General features: G+C 44.2%; 2 protein-coding genes across 4 annotated transcripts; both read right to left on the bottom strand.

The window, feature by feature from the left end:
- Positions 1-18: 18 nt before the first annotated feature.
- LOC118262247 (uncharacterized) lies at positions 19-11,915 on the bottom strand. Of its 2 annotated transcripts, none has more exons than XM_050697192.1 (16): positions 11,719-11,915; positions 11,419-11,596; positions 10,796-10,927; positions 10,341-10,467; positions 9,948-10,011; positions 9,441-9,526; positions 8,875-8,973; positions 8,433-8,562; positions 8,096-8,239; positions 1,504-1,594; positions 1,118-1,273; positions 970-1,033; positions 781-885; positions 616-688; positions 340-540; positions 19-253 (listed from the first exon to the last, which is right to left on the bottom strand). In XM_050697192.1, exons 1-16 carry the CDS (start codon positions 11,788-11,790, stop codon positions 92-94), a joined length of 1,884 nt encoding a protein of 627 aa, XP_050553149.1. In that variant the 5' UTR covers positions 11,791-11,915; the 3' UTR covers positions 19-91. The 2 variants fall into 2 exon arrangements, with proteins under 2 accessions (XP_050553149.1, XP_035429333.2); XM_035573440.2 differs by having other exon boundaries at positions 11,419-11,599; positions 11,719-11,914.
- Positions 11,916-12,019: 104 nt separating this feature from the next.
- LOC118262749 (mediator of RNA polymerase II transcription subunit 14) lies at positions 12,020-22,526 on the bottom strand. 2 transcript variants are annotated; one of them, XM_035574342.2, is made up of 23 exons: positions 22,177-22,526; positions 21,868-22,095; positions 20,817-21,021; positions 20,598-20,730; positions 19,469-19,703; positions 18,906-19,337; positions 18,578-18,737; positions 18,158-18,298; positions 17,940-18,063; positions 17,692-17,834; positions 17,271-17,511; positions 16,985-17,122; positions 16,412-16,616; positions 16,176-16,335; positions 15,738-15,878; positions 15,508-15,601; positions 15,219-15,316; positions 14,494-14,740; positions 14,042-14,268; positions 13,708-13,872; positions 13,145-13,402; positions 12,940-13,070; positions 12,020-12,383 (listed from the first exon to the last, which is right to left on the bottom strand). In XM_035574342.2, exons 1-23 carry the CDS (start codon positions 22,311-22,313, stop codon positions 12,266-12,268), a joined length of 4,161 nt encoding a protein of 1,386 aa, XP_035430235.1. In that variant the 5' UTR covers positions 22,314-22,526; the 3' UTR covers positions 12,020-12,265. The 2 variants fall into 2 exon arrangements, with proteins under 2 accessions (XP_035430235.1, XP_050553148.1); XM_050697191.1 differs by having other exon boundaries at positions 17,940-18,067; positions 18,159-18,298.
- Between the last annotated feature and the right edge of the window lie 253 nt (positions 22,527-22,779).

Raw genomic sequence — 22,779 nt, 5'->3', positions numbered from 1 at the left:
ATTTTCACAAAACATATGTTTTACATTCATATTATTTTATTTCGTAACTTTTTAATACATGTCATAATGTACAATACGTATATACAACTGATCAGCTGGCTTGTGGTGGGTGATGCAGAAACGCGTAAGCGTTGTGAGCCGCGCGTAGCGGTATCGCTAATATTAAGAACACCATTGGAACGGCAGCTAAGCACATATATTGAGTTGGCATTTCTGCTCGTGATATTCTTGACAGTTTTATACCGATAGTGATCTGTAAACAATAATTTCCTTTGAACAATACATACTACATACAATAGATATGTTCATTGTTTTGTAAAAGAAAATTTACATTCATACCAGTGTTACAATAGGGACAATTTGCCATTGTATTCCTAAACGCGACGAGCACGTGTTATCTTCTGTGGCCACATTCATATCAGATTGGAAGTCGTGGCTGCGGTATACGTACAACAGGCCGATCAGTTCTAGTAGTACCACAAACGGCGTCCCTATACCTGTCATAATTGCATCGACACTGTCCAAAAACGCTATGCCGCCCTGTACATAGAAAATATTTTTCATTATCAAGTGAAACTATGGTTCTCCTACAAATTGTTGTAAATAGATACTCACATTTGTCGCAAAAATCATGCTAAGTAACATACAAGACAGTATTAGGGCAGCTACTACAAGTTGTTCCTTAAATCTGAGAAGATGTAAAAAAATATTCTCATTTGAAAATTGGAAGTTTCTGTCAATAAAATTGGTTTGCAGCGATAATGGGTCAGCTATACTTACACTAATTTTACTCTGTATTCAAATATAGTATGCAGCGCTGTTTTCAATAACATAAACGTCACTGTTAAGTAAGAAAACGTCAAGCCACCAAATACTAGAGTCGTCCTAAAATCAACACAAATACATAATTAATTACGTACATGTAAGGTATAAACTAAAACAATAATCAGATGTTAATGTATAACTTACACAAGATGTGAATAATTACCCAGCGATGTACATTTAGAATACATAGGTATAATCCATGTAGTACCTGTCAAACAACAAAATAGAACAAATAGCTTTTATTTAAGTTTTTAGAATTGGAGTAAATATTTGTGTGCCTATGTAAGCATACCTTCTCTCATGGTATAGGTAGTGGTAGAATTCAGTTGCATGTAGTCAATAAATGCGCACATTGCAGCCCCGCCTGAGTGGAGACCCATCAGCATTAGTACTATTACGGAATGCCACACGTTTTCATTATTTAAATCTGGGTCTATGTGCCCATTAGCTGCAACAAAAGATTCATCAGCCTACTTGTAATTACCAAACAATACAATTCGTTCAACACATCACTAAAGTTCTCGTAGAAAATGATTCTGGCCGAGTGTGTGATAGTGATTTAAACATTACAGTTTAGTTTTTTTTACCATGAGAAAGGTCTCAATGACAAATTAAAAAGAACTGGAATTCTATAACCCTTTTGCATATAATTATGTACTTTACCCAGTGAAAACGTACCAAAGTGATTTAATGCTTTTCCATGTATCAGTTCAGTCCCAACACCAAGTGAATGAGTATATAGTGAAACTTCCAAAGCATCTGCTAAAGCCTGCAATATTAACGAAATATGATTTAAGCCTAGACTGAGGTATACATACAGGGCATCCGAAGCTGCGGACATCGTAAGGAGTTACTGGGGGTCCGGCACAAAGCAGGAGTAGGACCACGGTGGTTTTTAGTCAGTGAGAGTCTGGCACTTCCCTCTCGCCAGTCCCAGGGCAGGAGAAATCATTGAATTATTATCGCCTCAAATAACAGTGATATACAGGGTGTCCCTGAAATCGACGTCCAACGGGCACTAGATGATCAGCAAGGTTCCAACTGTTATCAGAAAAATATAAAAAAAATTCTAAGTCCTACAGTTTTTAAATTACAGTGACTTATGTGTTATCTACGAAAAAGTACACCCTGTGCCAGTCTTTTGACCCTTGTTGCTACAAATCTTTATTTTTTCGTCTGCAGTCTTCCTTACATTATCCTGAATAGTGCTCCAGTAATATGGAATCATAAATTCTTAGCCAACTGCTTTAGATTGGAAAACATTGTTAGTTTTAGAGAAACCAAATACTCTGAAAAAATTTTTCACCTTACTTTAAGTGGCTGTACTGAATAAATTATGTATGACGCTAGTAGTGGCAAATTTCACCAAAGTTGGCGCATTTAATAAGGATTATAAAATGGTATAGCACTTTGCACATTATTTCTTAAATTCGACACAAAAAAAGATTTTTCAACGAAACTCCGTTTTGATGAATTTATTTGAACTTACTAAAAATTCATCTAGTGTACTCAAATCATACGTTATAACCTCGTATGCACTAGGCAGCACTTTGCACGCGATTTGTTATCATCATGTTGAAAATCAGCGAGGATCTCTTGTCAAACAACATTGTCTGTTTACCCGTGATTTCGCTTGCAGCATTCGTCGGCAATATTATCACTAGACGAACTGGTGTTGTGCATCTCGAGCCATCGTACCCGGGCTTCGGCATTTTAGCTGAGCACTGGCTTTTTTGCGCCGTGTGATTATTTATTTTTTAAATTATTTTTTGCTTTACCTGCAATCCTTGTAACGGTGCAAATAACTCTTTCTCGACAAACTAAAGAATATTTGATGCTTCATCCCGCATTTGATCACAAGACATGAACACGTAACTTAATCGGAGGATTCACCCATTTCTTTTTTTTTTTTTTTGATGGGGTTATAACAAGTAATTGTGCGTAAGGGCTCATGTACACCATACCACTACCGCGTCGATATGCTGCGTACATGAATCTGCCGCGTCAGTTCCTTTTGATTTTACTACACATTTGATAATGTGTTTGATGCACTATGAACATCATATTGCAATCATTCAATATTATTTAGTGAAACATGATACACAACATCAGTTCCTCTAGTACCTAAGTCTAGTAATATTGCCGACGAAAGCTGCAAGCGAAATCATGAGTAGACAGACAATGTTGTTTGACAAGAGATCCTCGCTGATTTACAACATGATGATAACAAATCGCGTGCAAAGTGTTGTCTAATGCATACGAGGTTGTAACGTATGATTTGAGTACACTAGAAGAAATATTAGTAAGTTTAACTAAATTCATCGAAACGGAGTTTCGTCGAAAAATCTTTTTTTGTGTCAAATTTAAGAAATAATTTGTAAAGTGCTATACCATTTTATAATCCTTATTAAATGCGCCAACTTTGGTGAAATTTGCCACTACTAGCGCCATACATAATTTATTCAGTACAGTCACTTAAAGTAAGGCGAAATTTTTATTCAGAGTATTTGGTTCCTCTAAAACCAAAAATGTTTTCCAATCTAAAGCAGTTGGCTAAGAATTTATGATTCCATATTACTGGAGCACTATTCAGGATAATGTAAGGAAGACTGCAGACGAAAAAATAAAGATTTGTAGCAACAAGAGTCAAAAGACTGGCACAGGGTGTACTTTTTCGTAGATAACACATAAGTCACTGTAATTTAAAAACTGTAGGACTTAGAATTTTTTTTATATTTTTCTGATAACATTTGGAACCTTGCCGATCATCTGGTGCCTGTTGGACGTCGACTTCAGGGACACCCTGTATACAGGTGCCCCTGAAGTCGACGTCCAAATGGCTCCAGGTGATCCGCAAGGATCCAACAGTTATAAGAAACATAAAAAAAATCAATTACACACTTTTTAGGGTTTCGTAGCCAAATGGCAAAAATCGGAACCCTTATAGATTCGTCATGTCTGTCTGTCTGTCTGTCCGTCCATATGTCACAGCCATTTATTTCCGAAACTGTTAGGCCTATATAGTTGAAACTTTGTAGGTTGATATATTTCGGTAACCGCTAATCGAATTTTGAATAAAACTTAAGAAATTAAAGGGGGCACTCCATACATGTCCCCCCCCCCCTCTAACTTTTAAAATAAGAGAGAGAAAACTAAAAAAATATAAACTTTCAGCGAAAATTGGTTTGAGCGAGATTTTTTTTTTTTTTTTTTTTTAGGGTGGAAAATCATCCAATGACTTCTCCCGCCTTGGGCGAGGCGAGAGGGAGTGTCAGACTCTTACTGACTAAAAACCACCCCGTTCCTACTCCTGCCCGTCGAGCCGGAGCCCCGGTAAACCCGCTAGGTTGTCCGCAGCTCCGGATTAGGCATCAGCCCTACTGGGCCCCATCTGTGGTGGTCTGATGGCTCTTAGAGGCGCGCGCAGAACGCGACGCGCCGCACGCACGGGTCTGGTTCTGGTCGGGCGGCGAGCTACCCTTGCTCGTCGTCCGCAGACCCGCACTTACGGTGGCCGGAGATCGTCGCGCGATCCCCGACGCCCGGAGTGTCTCTCGCGACGGCTGGGGCGTGAGGAGGTTTGTTCCCTCACGCGCCCCGCCTCCTCCTTAGCTAGCATGACTGCTTCGCAGAAGGAGGAGACGGCATCCCAGTCCCTCTCGCTCCGCACCATGGCTTGAACCAGTGCCGGGCGCGAGAGGTCGCCGTCGCCGACCACATCCCTGAGGACTTGGCGGTGCTCAGCCCACGCAGGGCACACCGCCACTGTATGTTCTACCGTGTCCTCCGGGCGGTCCTCGCAGTGATGACACCCGGGCGTTTCCTCCCGCCCAATAAGGAACAGGAACCTACCGAAACTCCCATGTCCGGTAAGCACCTGCGTCAGGCGGTAGGTGAGGACGCCGTGGCGCCTCTCTAGCCACTCCTCAAAGAGGGGACTTACCGCTGCAATGACAGCGAGCCCAGCCCTCGGTTGCGACAGTCGTTGCTGCCATTCCGCCATGAGATCGCGCCGGAGCTCGTCCCGCCACGCACTGATCTGGCGCGGCAGTGGAGTTTCGCCCCGGCGACACGCGTCGGCGCGCAAACTGAACACGCGCGCGAGTACCTTCGCCTCCAAATCCCACGGCGGTAATCCGGCAAGGAGGTTCGCCGCCTCCCCGGAGATCGTGCGATATCCACGGATCACCCGGATAGCCATGACCCTCTGAGACGTGAGCAGCGCCCGAGCTGGCCGCCGCATCAGGTTCGGCGCCCACACAGGGGCGCCGTAGAGGGCCATGGACCGCACGATCCCCGCGTACAACCTTCGGCAGGAGGCATTTGGCCCCCGAGGTTGGGCAGGAGCCGCTTAAGCGCAGCCCCCGTCCGTTCCAACTTAGGAGCCAAACGTCGGAAGTGCTCCACGAAGTTCCATCGACTGTCGAGGACGAGTCCTAGGTACTTCATCGTCGTCTCGACGCCGATGGTAACCCCTCCCGCCGTTATTTGGGACCCACCCGGAGGTGGCGCGTTCCCGCGGCCATGAAAGCACATGGCCTCGGACTTGTGGAGCGCCACCTCGAGTCCCAATTGCCGGATCCTATCAACAACTGTCGCAACCGCTCTCGCCATTAAGTTGGCCGCCGCCTGGTGCGACCTCCCGTGCGCTAACACTAGCGTATCGTCGGCGTAACAAATTACGCCAACGCCGTTCGGGAGGTCGGTGCGCAGCACCCAGTCGTAACCGATATCCCACAGGAGCGGTCCCAAAACCGAACCCTGTGGAACACCGCGCGACATCTCTCGCCGTTTCCATTCGCCCTGGTGACCGGGGTATATGACATACCTGTCTGTCAGGTAGGCCTCGATTATACGACGGAGGTAGGTAGGAACCCGGTGATACCGGAGTGCCTCCAGTATGCAGCTCCAGGGTAGGGAGTTGAAGGCGTTGGCGATGTCGAGAGACACCGCCACTACGACCTTACCCCTGGACACTGCAGTCCCCGTCGTGAGGTCCCTTACGCGCATGATGGCGTCCACCGTGGAGCGCCCTCTGCGGAAGCCGAACTGACCATCCGCGAGGTCCGGCCCAGATCCGGACAAGTGCGCGACGAGGCGGTTCGAAATTATCCTTTCGAAGACTTTTCCCACCTCGTCGAGCAGCACAATGGGCCGGTACGCGGACGGAGAGTCCGCAGGGCGCCCCGGCTTCTTCACGAGGACCAGTTTTCCCGTCTTCCACTGAAATGGGAACTGGCCCCTCTCCAAGCATGCGCTGTAGAGACCTATTAATCGAGACCCGAGAGCCTCCGAAGCCAGGACCCACGCCTTGCCATGCAGGCCATCGGGTCCTGGGGCGGTGTTCTTGGCGCCCATCCGGCGCACCGCCGCTCTCATTTCTGCCTCGGTCACCTCCGGAACGATGTCGTCGTCGTCGTCACTGTGGCCCGCATTGGGCACCGCAGGGGCGGAGTCATGGATGGAGGGGTGAAACCCCTCCGTAGTCGGGGGAACAAGGCGCCGACTACTTCCTCTACGACTTCTGGCCGGAGACTCTGAGTCAGCGGGGGAGCCCATGTGCGGAGCTTATCACGCACCATCCGATAGGGGCGCCCCCATGGATCTCTGTTCAGAGTCTCCAGCATCTGCCGGCGGGCTTCCTCCTTAGCCCGCCAAATCTCCGCCTTGAAGGAGGGCGGCCTTCGCCACCTTGTACCCCTCGTACAACTCCGCCTCTCTAATCTCCGCGTCTGGAGCGCGGATACGGAGCCTGCGGTGCCTGGTATACCGGCGTCGCGCAGTAACACACGCACTGCGCAGAGCAGCCAGCTCTTGCGACCACCAGTACACCTGGCGCTTGCGCTGACCTGGCCGGACCCGGGGCATCGCCACGTCACATATTCTGGACATGGCGTCCTGGAGCCATCTTGCCTCCTCATCGATGTCGGCAGGCCTGTCCGGTGGTATCACCCAGGCCTGCACGATTGCGGCTTCCAGGAAAAGCTCCCGGTCCAGCTGTCTTAGCGCCCAACGCGGGCCACATGGGGCCTGTCTGACTGGCGGGTCCGCGGACTCGGCGGAGACGTTGAACCGGATGTACCGGTGGTCAGAAAACGTCTCCACCTCCTCCATAACGCGCCAGTCAACGACACGCGGTGACAGAGCTGGGCTGGCAAACGAGATGTCCACCACCGACTCACCCTGCATCCGCACACACGTGGGGACAGAACCCCGGTTCAGGACGACTAGGCCTGTCTCCAGAGCCCAGTCTTCCACCATCCTACCCCGAACGTCCGTGAACCGGGAACCCCAAGCCAAGTTTTTGGCATTGAAGTCCCCGAGGACAAGCACGGGGAGGGAACGGAACCCGACGACGACGGCGACCAACTCCCTAAGGGAGTTGTGGAACTCAGCGAGTTCGGTTCGGAGAGAAGTACACGCCCACCACAGCGATCTCTCCGAACCGTGCTGCGACACAACCCCGGCCTCTCTGAGCGCTCTCGAGAGTCGGGGTACCGGCGGCGGCCGACGAGATGATGGTCACCGAGCCGTCTAAGTCCGCCACCCGGTGATCCCTGGGCGGGACGAAATACGGCTCGGAGACTACGGCGACATTGATCGACCACTGCGCCATGCTCTGGAGCAGGAGATCCTGAGCAGCGGCGCAGTGGTTAATGTTCGCCTGGAGGAGGCGGAATGGATGCATTAATGGCAATCCATTACAACCTCCCCCCTGGCGGCATTACAGCCGGCGGTGGCCGTGGCGGCGGTGGCAGTGGCGACTGCCACGGTGGCGGCGGCGGGAACGACGGGGGCGGCGGAGGGCCTACTCTTACCCCTGGGTTTGGTAGGCGGGGAGATAGCATTATTGGTTTTTAAGAAATACATTTTCAAAAACTGCAAATATAACTTTGTCGTTCATACAAACACTACGTAAAACCTGACATGACTTATGTGTTATCCTGGAAAAACAGCGGGTACAGTTTCATATTACTAAAGCGCTATTCAAAATAAGGTGAGCTGCAAAAATACAGATACAAAAATAAGGATGTACTTAAGGTGGGTGTACTTTTTCGTAGATAAAACATATTAGTCACTGTAATTTAAAAAGTGTGTGATTTAATTTTTTATACATCCTGGTAAACTTTGGAACCTTGCCAATCATTTGGCATTCGAAAGTCGACTTTAGGGCCATTTGTATAATCTAAGGATTTACGTATAATAAATACTAAAAAAAAACCATAGAATTCTCGATGTTTCAAATCAGAGTAGGTAAATAAGTACGTACTGCTATTATTTCATTGCTACCGAGTTTAACCGATCTTCGAAAAGCTTTCGTCCATGACAGGTTAGCAGCTGCATATACCACAAAGATTATAGTCCACACAGTTGGTACGATTAAAAACCAAGGCTTAATATTGTTCCAAATAAGCTAAAACTAAGAAAATACAGACAAAACCGAGGTATTATGTTAAACAATCATATCATTCTAATGTTAGTTATTTATGTCCGTGTATTTAAAGTATTAGCTAGGTATTTCTACCAAGGAATAATAAATAATTAACTAGAGTTAATAAACCGAATGCGTTAAGGAATTATAACTATTACTTGGAATGAGTACTTACTCTACTATAGTTAAATTTTTCCATTATCATTATTAGCCATAGAGTAAGCCAAGCGAAAATAATAATTACTGCGAGATGCACATTGAACCTCCCTAATCTGTTCACTGTACGATATTGTACCACTTCGACGCTGAAATATAATATAGCTATTATAATCAAAGTTTGTGATTTTGTGTTTGAGTGTTACATATATTTAATCACGTTAAACGGCTGAAGGGATTTCTATGAAATTTTGAACAGGCGTAGATCACGATGAGGAATAACAAAAAGGCTACTTTTAGCCCAAGGGAAAGCCGCTGGCTGACTTTAGTAATATAATAACAAGTACCTTTATACTTATATTAGAGTGTTTGTCATAAATATACAATTTTACGTTCGCACGTATTATTTCGCATCTATTGTACCGATAAGGATTTACATAATTATATGTAACGAAACTTACTAAAAAAAATTATAGGCAGGAGTGTTGTAAACACCAGGATACCTCCCGATGTATGTTTCATTGCATACTCCAATTTTAGTTTCAAATTCGTATTTAGACCTACGAAGATAAGTTTTTTAGTTAATAAAGAAGGAATTGCCTTAAAATAAATAAAATACCAATGTTACATCTGAAATTCAAAGTTATAATAGTAGCCCATCCCAGCTTCAAATCATACATGTTATACTATACGTATTTTCATACACAATGTGGTACAGTGAGTTTCTAAAAAAATTACATTCAGTGCATTGAAAACTAAAAACTTAGATACATTTTCTTATACTTTATTTTTGTATTTAAATTGTTTATGTTTGGCTACTTTTCCCCTCCCGTACCTCTTCAACGCGTAACAAGCCGACCGGAGATTTTTCTATAGAAAGGAATATCCGAATCGGATTATTTAAAGGGTGATATTAAGGTAGTCTTAAATAATGATTTATTTATTTGATAACAAAAAATCAAATTTTTCCTCTTTATAATATATACATAGTATAGTATAGATGTAGGGTATACTTAATATGGCGTACCTGAAATAAGTGGCATTTCGCAAGGATTTAGGTCCGTCACTGTTTGTCTCGTTAAAAGTATCTCCTGGTGTTATTTTGGATTTTGACTAAAACAATAATAATGTTAAATCAAAAGTATCCTCAATCCCAATTTTGTTTTCGAGGTCGATTTGTTGAGATGAGTCTCAAAGAGATTATTGACCGCAAAGCAAAACGTGTACCTACCTGTGGGTGTTATAGTCCCTGGTGTTATCTGGTGGTCCCTGTTGAAAACTAACAAGAATACCTATAGGTAAGCTCTATAGGTATTCTTGTTAGTTTTCCACGGACTCTTGGTCCGTGTTCTTGTTGCTAAACCTGGGTTAGGTTACCTTATATTACCTAACGTGGGCTTACAAATATACATATAATTTTATAGAGATATGAAAGGACCTTAGAAATTGTTATAGCCAAGAAAAGTAGAAAGTATCGCAACGTATGCGATATGGTATTGTTTCGAGGACTTTTAAAATATATGCCTATACTCACCGTACGATATGCATAAATTTTTAAATTCTTGATCTGTGGATCATATGTATTGAAATTGAAATCGCTGAAACGAACGTTATTGAGTAAATGATTAGGAAGTTAGTATTGTATTCGAGTTATGTTGTAACACAATAAAAAAGTCGATAACTACAAATCGACAGGGCATTAGGGGTGTTACGGGGTAATCAAGGCTAGAAGATGATTCCTTCAGTAGACCATTTCAGTTTGGCTCACGATGCACCAAACACCCTGTATATAGGTAGATACCTATTAGTGATGCAACGTGTATGATGTAACGTCATTTTACACATTTTTTATATAGGTAGTACTAATATACATAATGTATCTCATATTGGCCAGGAAAGAGAAAATTATTAGTGAATTTGTGCTTACCGACAGTATGTGAAGGGTAATTTTGAATCCGCTACAGAATGCATCACATATACTGCAGCTATGGCTGCCATGGTACAGCAACTGATAGCGCGCACTATCGCATTTATACACATGGCTATACCAATACCTGAATGGACAAGATGGATTAATAACTCTTGATTGACTCTTGACAAGCATTCAAGACACGAAAATTCTCATCAGTGTCATCTAACATTAAAATAAAATGAAGGTCACCTAATTATAATGCCAATTCCTTAATTAAATAAAAAGCGTATTGATATTAGTTGCATGGTCGGCATATAAATAACTCGGCCTCGGCTCCGAGGTGGAATGGGACGGTTTTAACCAAAAAGTTCGCCTCATCCAGAACAGGAGTTAGGTACTTCATTATTTTGGTTCTTACAAAAAGTGAGTAATATTTATAATTTATAGTAAGTTTATCTAAGTTTGCTTACCATCCAACATAGGAATAATACGAAAAGCACGACCGGGTCCGCTGATACTCCACTGCCCAAGGTACACTTCAAAATGTCGCAATGGGTTCGCGAGACCCAGTACAGCTCCAGTGAAAAATACAATGGAGAGAACTAAAACATATGATATTACCTATATTAATAAGAGAGGTATTTTTCGTCTAGGCAAACAGGATAGATAGGTACCTAGTTTTCAACTTGTAGTGGCTTGAATGTTTTTGGCTCAATTGGTCCACTAGTGTATCAACGGTTTTTAGAGACCGCACAGTACCATAAAAGTCATGGACCTTGGAGACATAGGACAACACAAAGAGACAAACTTTTTTAGTGTTATCAATCTACGAAATATGCCTCTCTTGTGTTAATCTTCGGCTACGCTTACAGATAGTGGTCTCCATAGAAGACACAGCACCGTTAGAAGAAGAGACGGTGAGCAGAAGTTAAAACCGCACGAGTCAGCCATAGTGCCAAAATTGACCATAGGTCATTAACAAGCCAGACTTAATATTTTTGATATAATAGTTCTTATGGTTAAATCAAAACAATATTATTATACAATACTCATTTTCAAATTTCTTTATAAGTAAAAGAGCTGGGCAACTTACACAACCCATCTGTGAGAGATGACGCTGGTATTCGACAGTGCATGGTCATCATAGCGCTGAGTGCTAGCGAACCGAGGCGCAGTCGACGACGGCCTAGCAGCCGATTCTGAGTGCTACGGTTCGTCACATTGTCCACGTCCGTGATTTGAGTGGTCGACCATACTACCGACCACTGGCTCTGCTATGTAACCGACATTATTATCATTTAGGCGATCGTGGCACTTAATTGGGAAATGATAAAAATAATATGCATAAACACAACACAAACGAATTTGTTGAATAATATATAAAAAATCATACCAAATCACGATTATCAAATGTAAGTATAGTTTCCATTGAGCGTTCATGGTGGGGCCTGCCCGGAGAAGCCATGTTTACTGTGAATTTAAATTCCTTCTCAAAAATATTGAGCAAGTTACCAAAACTAAAATTTAATGTTTTGCATAGTTGATCTTGAATTTGTCAAACCGGTATTGTTATGACAGTCAGTGACACTTTGTACCATAAATAGAGTATACAGAGTGAAAAAGGTAAGGAAGGATAAGAACCAAATTGACTCTTTTGATGAGAGATGATTAAAATGAAAATATAAATAACAAAATATAATGTATGAGATTATTTATTTATTATACACCTAATAATTTACATTAAATTTCTTATAAAACATGGTTTTGGAGAACTTAGTTCCTCTTCGTCACTGATAAATAAAAACTTATGTTACATCATCAGCGACTGTAAGGAGTGTTACCGCTTTGAACAACTAGACGCTTTGTACAAACATAACGGAAACTAAGCTCGGGTAGTGAGAGCAGAGCAGCATCTACAGCGGCTCGAGGTAGGCGAGGCGCTAGGGCGGCGGCGCCGCGGCCTGCGCCGCGTCCTGCGGCAGCGTGAAGTTCGTCAGCAGGTCGCGCACCGCCGGCCACAGCGTGCACTCCGCGTGCGACTGGTTGAACTCGTTGAACCTACGCACACACCCATATCAGGACCACGGCTCACTTCTACTGTTTCAACTATATACAATGCCAGTTAAAGTGTTAGTATTACAGTTACATGCATTATGCATTGCTGTATAAAACCCAAGATGCACATTTAACGTCCCAAAAACGTCCGCATAAAATGAGACCAACATTGGAATTGTGGGCTCCTTTAAATATTAATGACCCTCAAAATTTATTTGATGTCTGTTAATGATATTGTTTATAAAACTGTATGAGTAACAAAGTAATGAATCAATATTATGAATTACATTTTTTATATTTTTTACTATGACGTTCTAGGACGCTCATAACAAGTTATATCGGTACATGGACTGACAAACGTCAGAGTTGACGGTATGCTTATTTGTAAGTGTGAGTGTTTGGCGACAATTTGCAGTGTTGTTTTTATTCGACACTGTTATGATCTTGGATTATATACATCAATGAGAACATGGGTCAAAAATATAATAAGTACTTTATTCGACATGGGGTTTGGGGTTAGCCCCACATGCATGAATAGATAAATAAAACAAAGTGTTACCGTTTGAGATGTAAACTGACGGCGATGAGATGTGGCTGCGCGTTCTGTTTGTCCGCCAGCTGCGTGACGTTGAGCTGCATGTCGTACACCAGCGGCAGCACTAGCTGCGTGTCGCCGTGCGTCAGGCAGATCTGGGGGAACAACGAGTCAGTATCATCTCGACGTAAATGTTAACATGTGGGCGACGCAATAGAAGAGTGCTTACAAAGAAAAGTATCTTGTGCTTGGCGAGCAGCACGGCGGGCTGGCCGGCGGGCACGATGGGCGGCGCGGCGGGCGGGATGCGCAGCGCCCAGTGCAGCTGCCACAGCGCGGACGCGGCGGGCGCCAGCTCGGCCCGCATCAGCGCCACCAGCGACCCCAGCGCCGCGCCCGGGGCGCCCCACGCGCGGGTCCAGCCCTGTAGTGCCGTGGCGCGGTACGGAGCTATCGCTACGCGCTGCTCGAAGAACTTCTCCATAACCTGCACACCACACGCATTAATTACTATACAACATTCTTTACCTTCCCCCATATTATTACAACTGATAAGAGTCAAGATGAAAAGTGAGAAAACCCAAAAATGTACTCAATAAAAAGATAAATTCAGTGAGTAACTGTTTCAAAAAAGGTTTGTGATAGGATGACGCTCGAAAAGAAGAAGGAAAGAGAATCTACTGTGCTGACTTCGCGACTATTATTACGTAGTGTTATTTCAGTACTTTACTGTATCTAGTATTTTTCAAGTCAAACATAACGATAGAATAATAGAATAACACATCGCTATACCTGTAAGTCGTCCGCGGACCAAGTGTCCTTGTTGTGGTCAGGCAGCGGCGTGAGCTGCAGGTGCAGCGACTGCAGGTGCTGCGGGTGCAGCGCCACGCGCGCCGCCAGCCCCGCGCCCTCGCAGCGGAACGTCAGGCTCGTCGCCTCCACCGACACCAGCGTCAGCTGGCGACAATAAATACATACTATACATCACAGTCATACTTATATTTTAGGGTTATTAGTAACTACTAATAAAATATAAGGGTCACTAATGATTTTATATCGAATCTAATAGTCGATTAATCATAAAACGAAAATATAGGACAGCAGTACAATGATGTGAAACACTCACAAATTCTTCTTGCTGAACGAAGCGCTGCAGAGTCCGCTTCATGTAGACGCAGGCGAGGAAGCGCTGCACGGGCGCCAGCGTGGGCCCGGGCGGCGCGCCGGGCGGGGGCTCGCTGGGCGTGCACAGCGTCTCCAGCTTGCACACCGCCAGCGCCGTGGCCGTGGCGCCCGCCCAGCCGCGCCCGCTCGACGACGACGCCGCGCGGGAACTCGAGCTCGCTTGCGGACCTGACAGTCATCGCCGATACTATTATAGTTATACTACTAGCATACATAGTGCGCTTTAATTAACATTTATTCTTATTTCTTTTTGCTGTATGCTCCACCGTATCGTGTGAGTTGGCCTCTTAGACTGTGACGATTATAAATATAGTTATTAGGTTTGCAAACAAACTACAAATAGTGTTCTGTGCTATAGATAACAATTGAAATGATTGTAATAAGTAGTGTTACCTTTGTGATCAATGTGATGTCTCGGCGAGGGATGGTGTCCGGGCGAGGGCCGCGGTAGTGAGGGCGAGGCGGGCCACGCCGTGAAGGGTGACGTGGGGGGCGGGTGCGGGGAGGCGGCGGGCGCGGCGTGCGGGGAGGGGGCCATGGGGGACGCGGGAGACGCCGACACTCCGCCCCCCGCACCGCCTGCGCCCGCGCCACCTGCACCGCCCGGCGGGGACGTCAAGTTGAACGATCCACCACCCATCTACATTATAATAAATGTTATTATATTGCTAAAAACACCTAAGTTTAAAGTTCTATGCATAAAAGAAGACTCTTCTCATATGAAGAGTGAGGCAAACCGTTGCTAAGATTGGCCAGGAGTGGAACACGTTACGTGTACGTTATCAATACACTATTTTCTAATAAAGATTAGCATCACTATTAAAGATACATTACAGATAAATTAAGTAGATCAGCAAATCTATGAATGAAATTGTGATTATTTTTGAATATTTTATTGTATTGAAAGGTCGAAATAATATATTTTTAAATAAGAAGAATATTAATTCCAGACTCCGTCCTACTACTGAGGTTTCAAAAAAGCCCAGTAATACTATATCCGACCCGGAAATCGAAGCTAAGACCCGTAGGCAGTCGCTTTTGCGACCACTCGACCAATGAGGCAGTCAGTTTGAATAGTAGGAGAAAATAAAATAATTTCAAAGGTTAGTTTCATTCACCTGATGCTGAGCGGGCGAGGCGGGGTGCGGCGTCACGGGCGCAGAGTGCGGCGTGTGCGGCTGCGGCGGGGTCAGCGGCGCCGGGAACCTCAGCCCGCCTGCACGGAACATTATATTGCATTAGCTTGGACATAGCTCTCAAACTGTATTTTACGGCCGATCGATCCTCCATACAATGTCAATGTAATAGATTTTGGATAGAGATCAGTTCTTAAATTCTACCGTTGATCAATCTTACCAGGCAGACATCGGACAAAATGAAATCTTTCCGATTAAAAATTATCTTTACCTGGAGGCATCGGCGACATTGGTGACGGCGGGTTGTCGTCTTCAGCCAACAGTCTCGCACTCATATTATCGTCCACATAACGTGATAAGAATGCCTACAGGGGAAAACAAAAATTATTAAAGGCATTACACAAGTATCTTTGTAAAGTATAGGTATAACATCGGAACATATTATTAATTATGATATTATGATACATACGAACTTGCTTTATAATATTACGAAAATTTTACCTTCAGTCCGAGAGCGGGGGCGAATTCATCAACAACAATGTTGCGATCGAACTTAGAGTAGGAGCCGTCGCGTATGGTGATGATACCCCCACCACGAATGCCCACCTCCAGCGAGTACGCACCCGCGTACACTATGCGTATCTGAGACGAGAAATAATACTTATTATGCTATACAACATCTGGATAACTAAATAAACAGCAAGCTAAACAGTAAACTGAATTATAGAAAACGATGATAACAGCTCAGAAATTAAAAGCATAGCTTACTTATCATACATACATTAATACATTATTACATTACATATCATATAATATTTTTACTCAACACAATAAACGCTATTGGGAGACAAAAGTGACCGGCTGCGGCGCAGCGCTAGCTGAGGGATTGTCTTCAACAGATTTTTTTTTTTGATAGTCTCAATATTGTAGCAGGCTTACCTTTCTCCAGGAATGTGCAAGTAGAGTGAAGGTAGGTGTGGGCATGAGACTGCGCACGTGGTGCAGGCCGAGCTGCGGCAGAGTGGGCAGCCGGGACAAGGCCAGCAGCGGGCCGTACGTCTCGCGGAGCACCACTCCGAACGACATCAGATCCTTGTGGCTGGTGATCATGAGTGATAGATACGTTAGTCCAGATGGTAGTTGACCTTACTAGATAAGTAGGTGGTGATGTTTACCAGTTGATGTAGTGGTCGAGGTGGTGGTGCAGCAGATGGTGCGCGTTGGCGGCGGGCTGGTGCGCGGGCGTGGCCAGCGTGTAGCGCTGCGTCGCGGCGTGCCACTGCAGCACGGCCGTGGCGCGGCCCAGCGGCCCGAACCCCACCACCAGCGACCGGTACGTGTACGACCGGATGCACACGCCCGACCACAGCGTCTCGCGCTCTGCAATACCCAACTACTTGTACTACGCTCGCACATATACCGATACTACAACACGCCCGGCCCCTTCAATGATAACTGTGGTCTTATGTAAGTACAGGACGTTGGTAAAAACAGAAGAACGCAAAACGGAAAGGAAATAAATCTTGAGTGTCACCTAGTTAAAGTTGACATCAAACATAGTAAAGATTGGCTCGAGAATCTAAAGCAAAAGACTTTTTGTAGAACTTAATTACCTCCTTGTGTCACATTTCACTTACATACTAGATATGAGTACTATTCATATTGCAGTCAGAACATGAACAAAATATGTAAATGAAGTTTTATTTAACCAACATTTTTTTTTAAACAACTGTTATGTGAAATCTTACCTTGTGCAGGTCTGAGCATAAAGTCGTGTAGCAGGGTGTGCAAGTGTACTATGGCGGCCCAGTCCGCGAGGAAAGCGTCGGCCGTCCGACCGGCGTCCGTGCCCAGCTCGTATTGTAAATACACGCAGCGTCGCTCGCCTTTGGAATGACAATGACAATAATTAGAACTTACTGCTATGCACTCAACTCCGTTTTAAAGCCTGTGCTACTAGTAAGAATTTCTATAACCAAAAAATATAATTATTATTTAACCATCGACTTAAGTAAATATATGTATGTGGGTTACCTTGCTCTCGTGGGTTCGGCGTGCGTACAGGCGAGCCGTGGAAGACGAACTCCGCGGTCCAGACCCGCGCCTGGTTCTTGGTGGTGAGGCGGATGGTGGCGGCCAGCAGGCGCGCGCGCAGGGCGGCGGCGGCGCGCGCGCACGCGCCCTCCGGCCGCGGCAGCCACACCACGCGCATGCCCAGCGCGGACCCGCTCCACTCCGGCTGCACGCCGCCGTGCGTCACGCCGCGGCTCGCCAGCTGGAGGGTACACGCTGTTACACTCTGCTCTACTCTACCCAACTCTACTCTATTGGTCATTCTTGTTATATTATTCCCTAGCCCGACTTTACCACGAAGCAATAATGGAAGTATGAGAACTATAGACACGAGTTGACTAGTAACCTAAGTATAAAAACAAATTGAACAGTAACGAGGTACCTCCTGTGCGAGATTGACAAAGGGTACACGTTCATCTGCAGCGGCCACGACATGCGCCAGCTCCGGTATGAAGTAAGCTGGCTGGCGCACGCGCACTGCGCGCTGGGACGCCGCCGATAACTTGCGCTTACCCGGCTGCATACCTACGCATAAAACAAAAATATATTTCAAATACTACATCCAAAATTATCAACATACACCAATTTTAAAGCAAAATTAAGTAGGATGAAATATAGCGTTCCACTTACCGGGTGTATCAAGTGGTGTGAACGGTCCATGTGTGAGTGTGAATGTATCGAGTTCTACCAAAGAGTTCAGCTTTAAGTAGGCGCGCGGAGCTGTCGCCGGAGTAGACGAGCTGCTCGATGTGCCCTGCGATAGATATTTTATGATTTAATATACAAAATTTGTATTGTTGCAATTGTAATGGTAAATTAATTAATACTGAAATATATGCGGTCGGTACCTCGTCCTCGCACTCGTCGGGCGTGCACCGCTTGGCCCCGGCGAGGTGGAAGGACAGTGCCACGGAGCACGCGCTGCCACTGTTCCCGCTGTTGCTCGTCGTGGCCGAGCTGCCCGCCGCCACCTCCTTCATCTCCACTATCTGCACACAACAACAATTAATGAAAAACAGGCAGCTAATCTATAGGTAATATAAAAATAAGTCGGGTTTTCCTTCATCATGCTATAACTCCAGAACTCACAAACTGATTTCCACGTTTTGTATTCGTTAGAAAGGTCTCGGGCTCCGTGAGGTTTATAGCAAAGAAAATTCAAGAGAAAAACAGGAAAACAGGGAAAATCATCGGTAGCGTAACGGTGTTCGCCGGGTTTGCTAGTATACTTATATATTTTAGAGCAGTTGATAAATAATTATATTTACCAAAATGTGGTCGGTGTGGCGATGCAGCGTGACGTAGAGTCGGTCGGGCGACAGCTTGGTGAGCGGGTGCTCCGGCCCGTGCAGGAACGGCAGGTGCTCGCACACGCTGGCCGGCAGGTGCTGCAGCGTCTTCTCGCAGCGCCGCGCCACCAGCCAGAACCTGGACCGTGCGAGTCTTATTACACCCTCAATGCATTTGTCTGATGTTTCTTGCATATAGGATAAGCTTTATTCTTCTTATAGTAACGAAAAAAGAATGGTCGAATTTGGTGCAATAGTTTGGGAGTTATGTGCATACACACATTTTAACATTTAGTTATTAGTGTACCTAAGCTGAGTGAGCAGCGTCTTGATGAGCGGCACGTTGGTGTTGGCGAGCGCGGCGGCGAGGTCGGGCATGCGCGGCGTGGCGGGGTAGGCGGGCACGCGCGCGCGCAGCCGGCCGCCGTGCGCGCCCACGCACACCAGCAGCTGCTCGGCGCGCAGGCACGGCGCCACCACCGAGCACGCCAGCACGCACGGCCAGCCGCCCACGCTGCACTCCACGCCCAGCTCCTGCAGCAGCACGCGCAGGTCGTTGAGGCGCTGGCGCGAGCGCACGTGCACCGTGTGCGCCAGCAGGCGCTCCATGGACGGCGCGTGCGGCGTCAGCGCGCTGGCCACGCGCTCGCCGCCCGCCAGCGCCGGCACGTGCCACACGCACAGCTGCTCGCCCTCCGCCCCGATGATCAGGCGGTAGCCCAGCTCGCAGCCTAGCTCTCTGCGCAAACATTTATACTTGAAAACGAGTGTTTACCTTGTTCAGGTTATATTACAAAACAATTACGGCGATTTAATATTCATTTACAAAAAAAAAAGTTTGTTATAAGCCATTATTTTTGATAAACTTACCTCCAGTATGAAACTTGCAGTTTCTGTCCAGGAGTATATCTGTCAACTTGTAGGTGCCGAGAGAGACGATCTCGACACAGTCGCAATGTTTGTGTGTACAATAACTCTAGAGATAGCGAGCGGCAGAAGTACCGCAAGGCAGTGAGTGCGCCGCTCAGTCCAGCTGCCGCTAGGCGCGCCTGGGCCACCCCGCGTAGCCAAGCCAATTGAGAACTATGTACGAGAGGTTTTCCCTCTAAAATTAAAAAAATAATTATTATTGTATTGATTATAGATCAATAAATAAACCAAATAGTTTTACTATACCCTATGCGCCGTAACAAGGTGCGGCTGACAGATTCAGTAACGTTTCGTATCACTCTTGAAAGTTGCTGCGATTTAAAAATTATGCCTTAGTATTTTAACTGTATCACATTCGTATTATGTTAAATCATTCGGAAGTGTAGTTAATTAAATTAAAACCAACCGGAATGTTCTAGTCTTTAAATACAATCTAATGAAATGAAAAATAAAGTAAAGTGTTATGCGTATAACGTAAAGCCATAGTCGTGTTTAGTGATGGGATGTACTGCTACAATGGATAGGCAGTCGATGTTTTTTTAGAATAAAAAACGTCGTTCAATTATCACTCTTAAAAAACCTTTAATTATGTGGGTAAATCTACTATAGACGCGTCTCTCTCTGCCCGAACCACAGTGACTTTATCTGAGCACAAATATGTAGTAGACATTTCCGGCGCCTTTGATAATGCGTGGTGGTACTTAATCTGAAAGATCGTGGTTGCTTTAGTAACATATATAAACTAATATATACTTATATTCTTCACGGTTCTGTAAACTGAAACCCTTAAACATCTCAGGGCTCGGTCATAAAATATTTATTTTGACAAGTATATACACGTAGTTACACTGCACAACTAAATAACACACACATTTAATAAAAAAATTAAAGAGAATTAAATGTATGCTGCGAGTATCGATAGCGATAAAAAAAGTTTTTTCTAATGTCCATCCCTAAAGAGAGACGTCAACGTCATACTGGCATCTGTCAGCCGCACCTTGTTACAGCGCATTAGGTATAATTACTTTGTTTATTTAATTTTTTTTTAATTAACCATTTACAAGCTTACCTCCAGTTTCACTATCTTGTATCAATATAGCAATGTCCAATAACCGCCATGGCAAGTTTGGAGCATCTCCCATAACAGTCAGGGAAACACTAAATTCTTGACCAACTGTGAATGTTGCTCGCCCATTCTCTACCTACAATGAATGTACAAAAATAAGTGGTAATGGTTTGTTATCAAGGAAATACTTAGCTATAATTAAAATAAAGTATGTCAAAAAACCTTTAAGTTTCTTATGTCACTGGGCAAAGAAGCAGTTGTGAGGCGTTGACGCACAACATGAGCTAGTGCACGCAATGTCGTGCGACGTTCACCCGGTGTGAGCGATGGAGGGGGGACCAGCCGCTCCCTTATTACTGCAGGTAGCCTACTGTATGTGCCCAGTGTCAGCACCTCCACTGCTGCAGCCATGTGGAAGGTTGGTAACCTACGTACAGGTAATTTAAACACAATATAACAATTTGTTTTGTAATACATATACATATTTGCATATATGAAGATAGGTCAGTGTACAGTAAATTTGTCCCATTTTTAAAAACTCCATAGATTCAAAGTTCATTTGTCACAGGCATTATAATGTAATGTAAACTCGTCACAGAGATAGGTGGGTTATTGTAAATTGGTCACACATCCTGTTTTTACACAATTTTGCTAAATGTAATAGGAATCAAAGATATTAGTTATAATATAGTATTATCATTATAAAAAAATAAAAAATATTCCAGTATTTCACTTTTTTTTTCTTTGCCTAACTCTAGGATTTTCTCCTGTGTTGTGGGTGCATTTACATACATATAATTTCACATGCACATGACACCCAGACCCGAAACAAAAAATTGTGGGTCACACAAAGAATTGTTCCGTGTGGGAATCGAACCCACTACACATTACACCAGCCAGTTGCAGCAACTGTGTAGTCAAATTCTCTATTAGTTTCATGTAGATGTCAGGTAATGTTATAAATTTTGTGCTAATTAATAACATTATTCTTCATATTATGGTTAATTTTTCTACTATCCTTGCGAAAGAAGGTGAAGTTACGAATTTAAAATAGCAAACATTGAAATATCTTGGAAATTTATTACAAAAATTTGAATTGTAACCCTTTTACACATATTATTTATGTGATGAATTTACTTTGTGAGCAATTTACGACAACCAGGAATATGATAATTATTAAACTTCTAATCACTGATGGAATGTAAATATGACAATAGTTACACATATTAAAGCAAATAGCTAAGTTACAAAGTACACATAACATTCAAATTACCTTGCATGTACTAGTGTCTCCCGGGCCACTCTGGCCAAAACATCAGCTGTTTCAACAAATAGTAAAGCTTGTTTATCAAGAAATGCCATGATGTGCGCTGAGCGGTCCACTTTTGTGGCACTACTAGCCCACTTCACCAGGGCCAACAGACGAACAAATAATTGTCTAGTTCGTGCACTGAATTTATAAATCTCAATTTTGCGCTCCATATCCGTTTTCCGAGGTAACCTGGAATAGATGTGATAAATACAATATTAATAATAAAAACAAAAAATACACATCTTTACTAACAGTATGTATTTTACTTACAATTCAGCCAACACTGTGAGTTCATCATAAGTGCGCTGTACGATAAAATCTATAAGCAAAGCCAAGGATATAGAGCCACCCCTGGCTCCTCCACCTTCAGCACCTTGGGTGCATCCTTCTATTGCCACAGGCACCATGGTGATTTTTTGAAACTATTACTTGAGTTGCTGTAATAATCAAGCCTATATTATTTGTTAGACTTATAAATTCTAATTACGAATGAACACACATTTTTGGGTTGTAATTGACAATATATTCAGTTTCTACATCGAAATAACTATTAAACTCAACACTATCATCCATTAGATGCTGTCACAATCACCAACACCAAATGACAACTCGCTGAATGTTGAATGAATTATGAACTTCGAAGTTAAGCTTCAATGAATGAATGAATAATGGAAATTATAAGGAATGAAGCACACACAAAATTATTTTTATTTTTTATTTTCAGCATAGTGGTAAGGAAAAGATTTTCCTTCTATTTATCCGTTTCCTGTTCACAAAATGCCTTACATTTATTTACAATTTGTAAAAAACAATGTAAAATGGCAATATTAGTATAAAATGCGTACAATAATCGAAAGTGTAACGTAAAATGGA

Source organism: Spodoptera frugiperda, chromosome 12 (genome assembly GCF_023101765.2).
Source record: "Spodoptera frugiperda isolate SF20-4 chromosome 12, AGI-APGP_CSIRO_Sfru_2.0, whole genome shotgun sequence".
NCBI lineage: Eukaryota > Metazoa > Arthropoda > Insecta > Lepidoptera > Noctuidae > Spodoptera > Spodoptera frugiperda.
Note: the sequence above shows the minus strand (reverse complement) of the source record. Positions and strands in the feature narration are given on the sequence as shown.

Excerpts from the sequence above, each read along its gene's own strand:
- LOC118262247 (XM_035573440.2), bottom strand. The coding sequence starts at position 11,790 with ATGGCTTCTCCGGGCAGGCCCCACCATGAACGCTCAATGGAAACTATA. Across the intron at positions 8,563-8,874 it reads CCTGCCTATAATTTTTTTTA|CGTCGAAGTGGTACAATATC; the intron begins GTAAGTTTCGTT and ends ATTATATTTCAG. Across the intron at positions 886-969 it reads GGTAATTATTCACATCTTGT|GACGACTCTAGTATTTGGTG; the intron begins GTAAGTTATACA and ends TGTTGATTTTAG.
- LOC118262749 (XM_050697191.1), bottom strand. The coding sequence starts at position 22,313 with ATGGTGCCTGTGGCAATAGAAGGATGCACCCAAGGTGCTGAAGGTGGA. Across the intron at positions 17,835-17,939 it reads CACACCACTTGATACACCCG|GTATGCAGCCGGGTAAGCGC; the intron begins GTAAGTGGAACG and ends TTTTATGCGTAG. Across the intron at positions 14,269-14,493 it reads ACATCACATTGATCACAAAG|GTCCGCAAGCGAGCTCGAGT; the intron begins GTAACACTACTT and ends GATGACTGTCAG.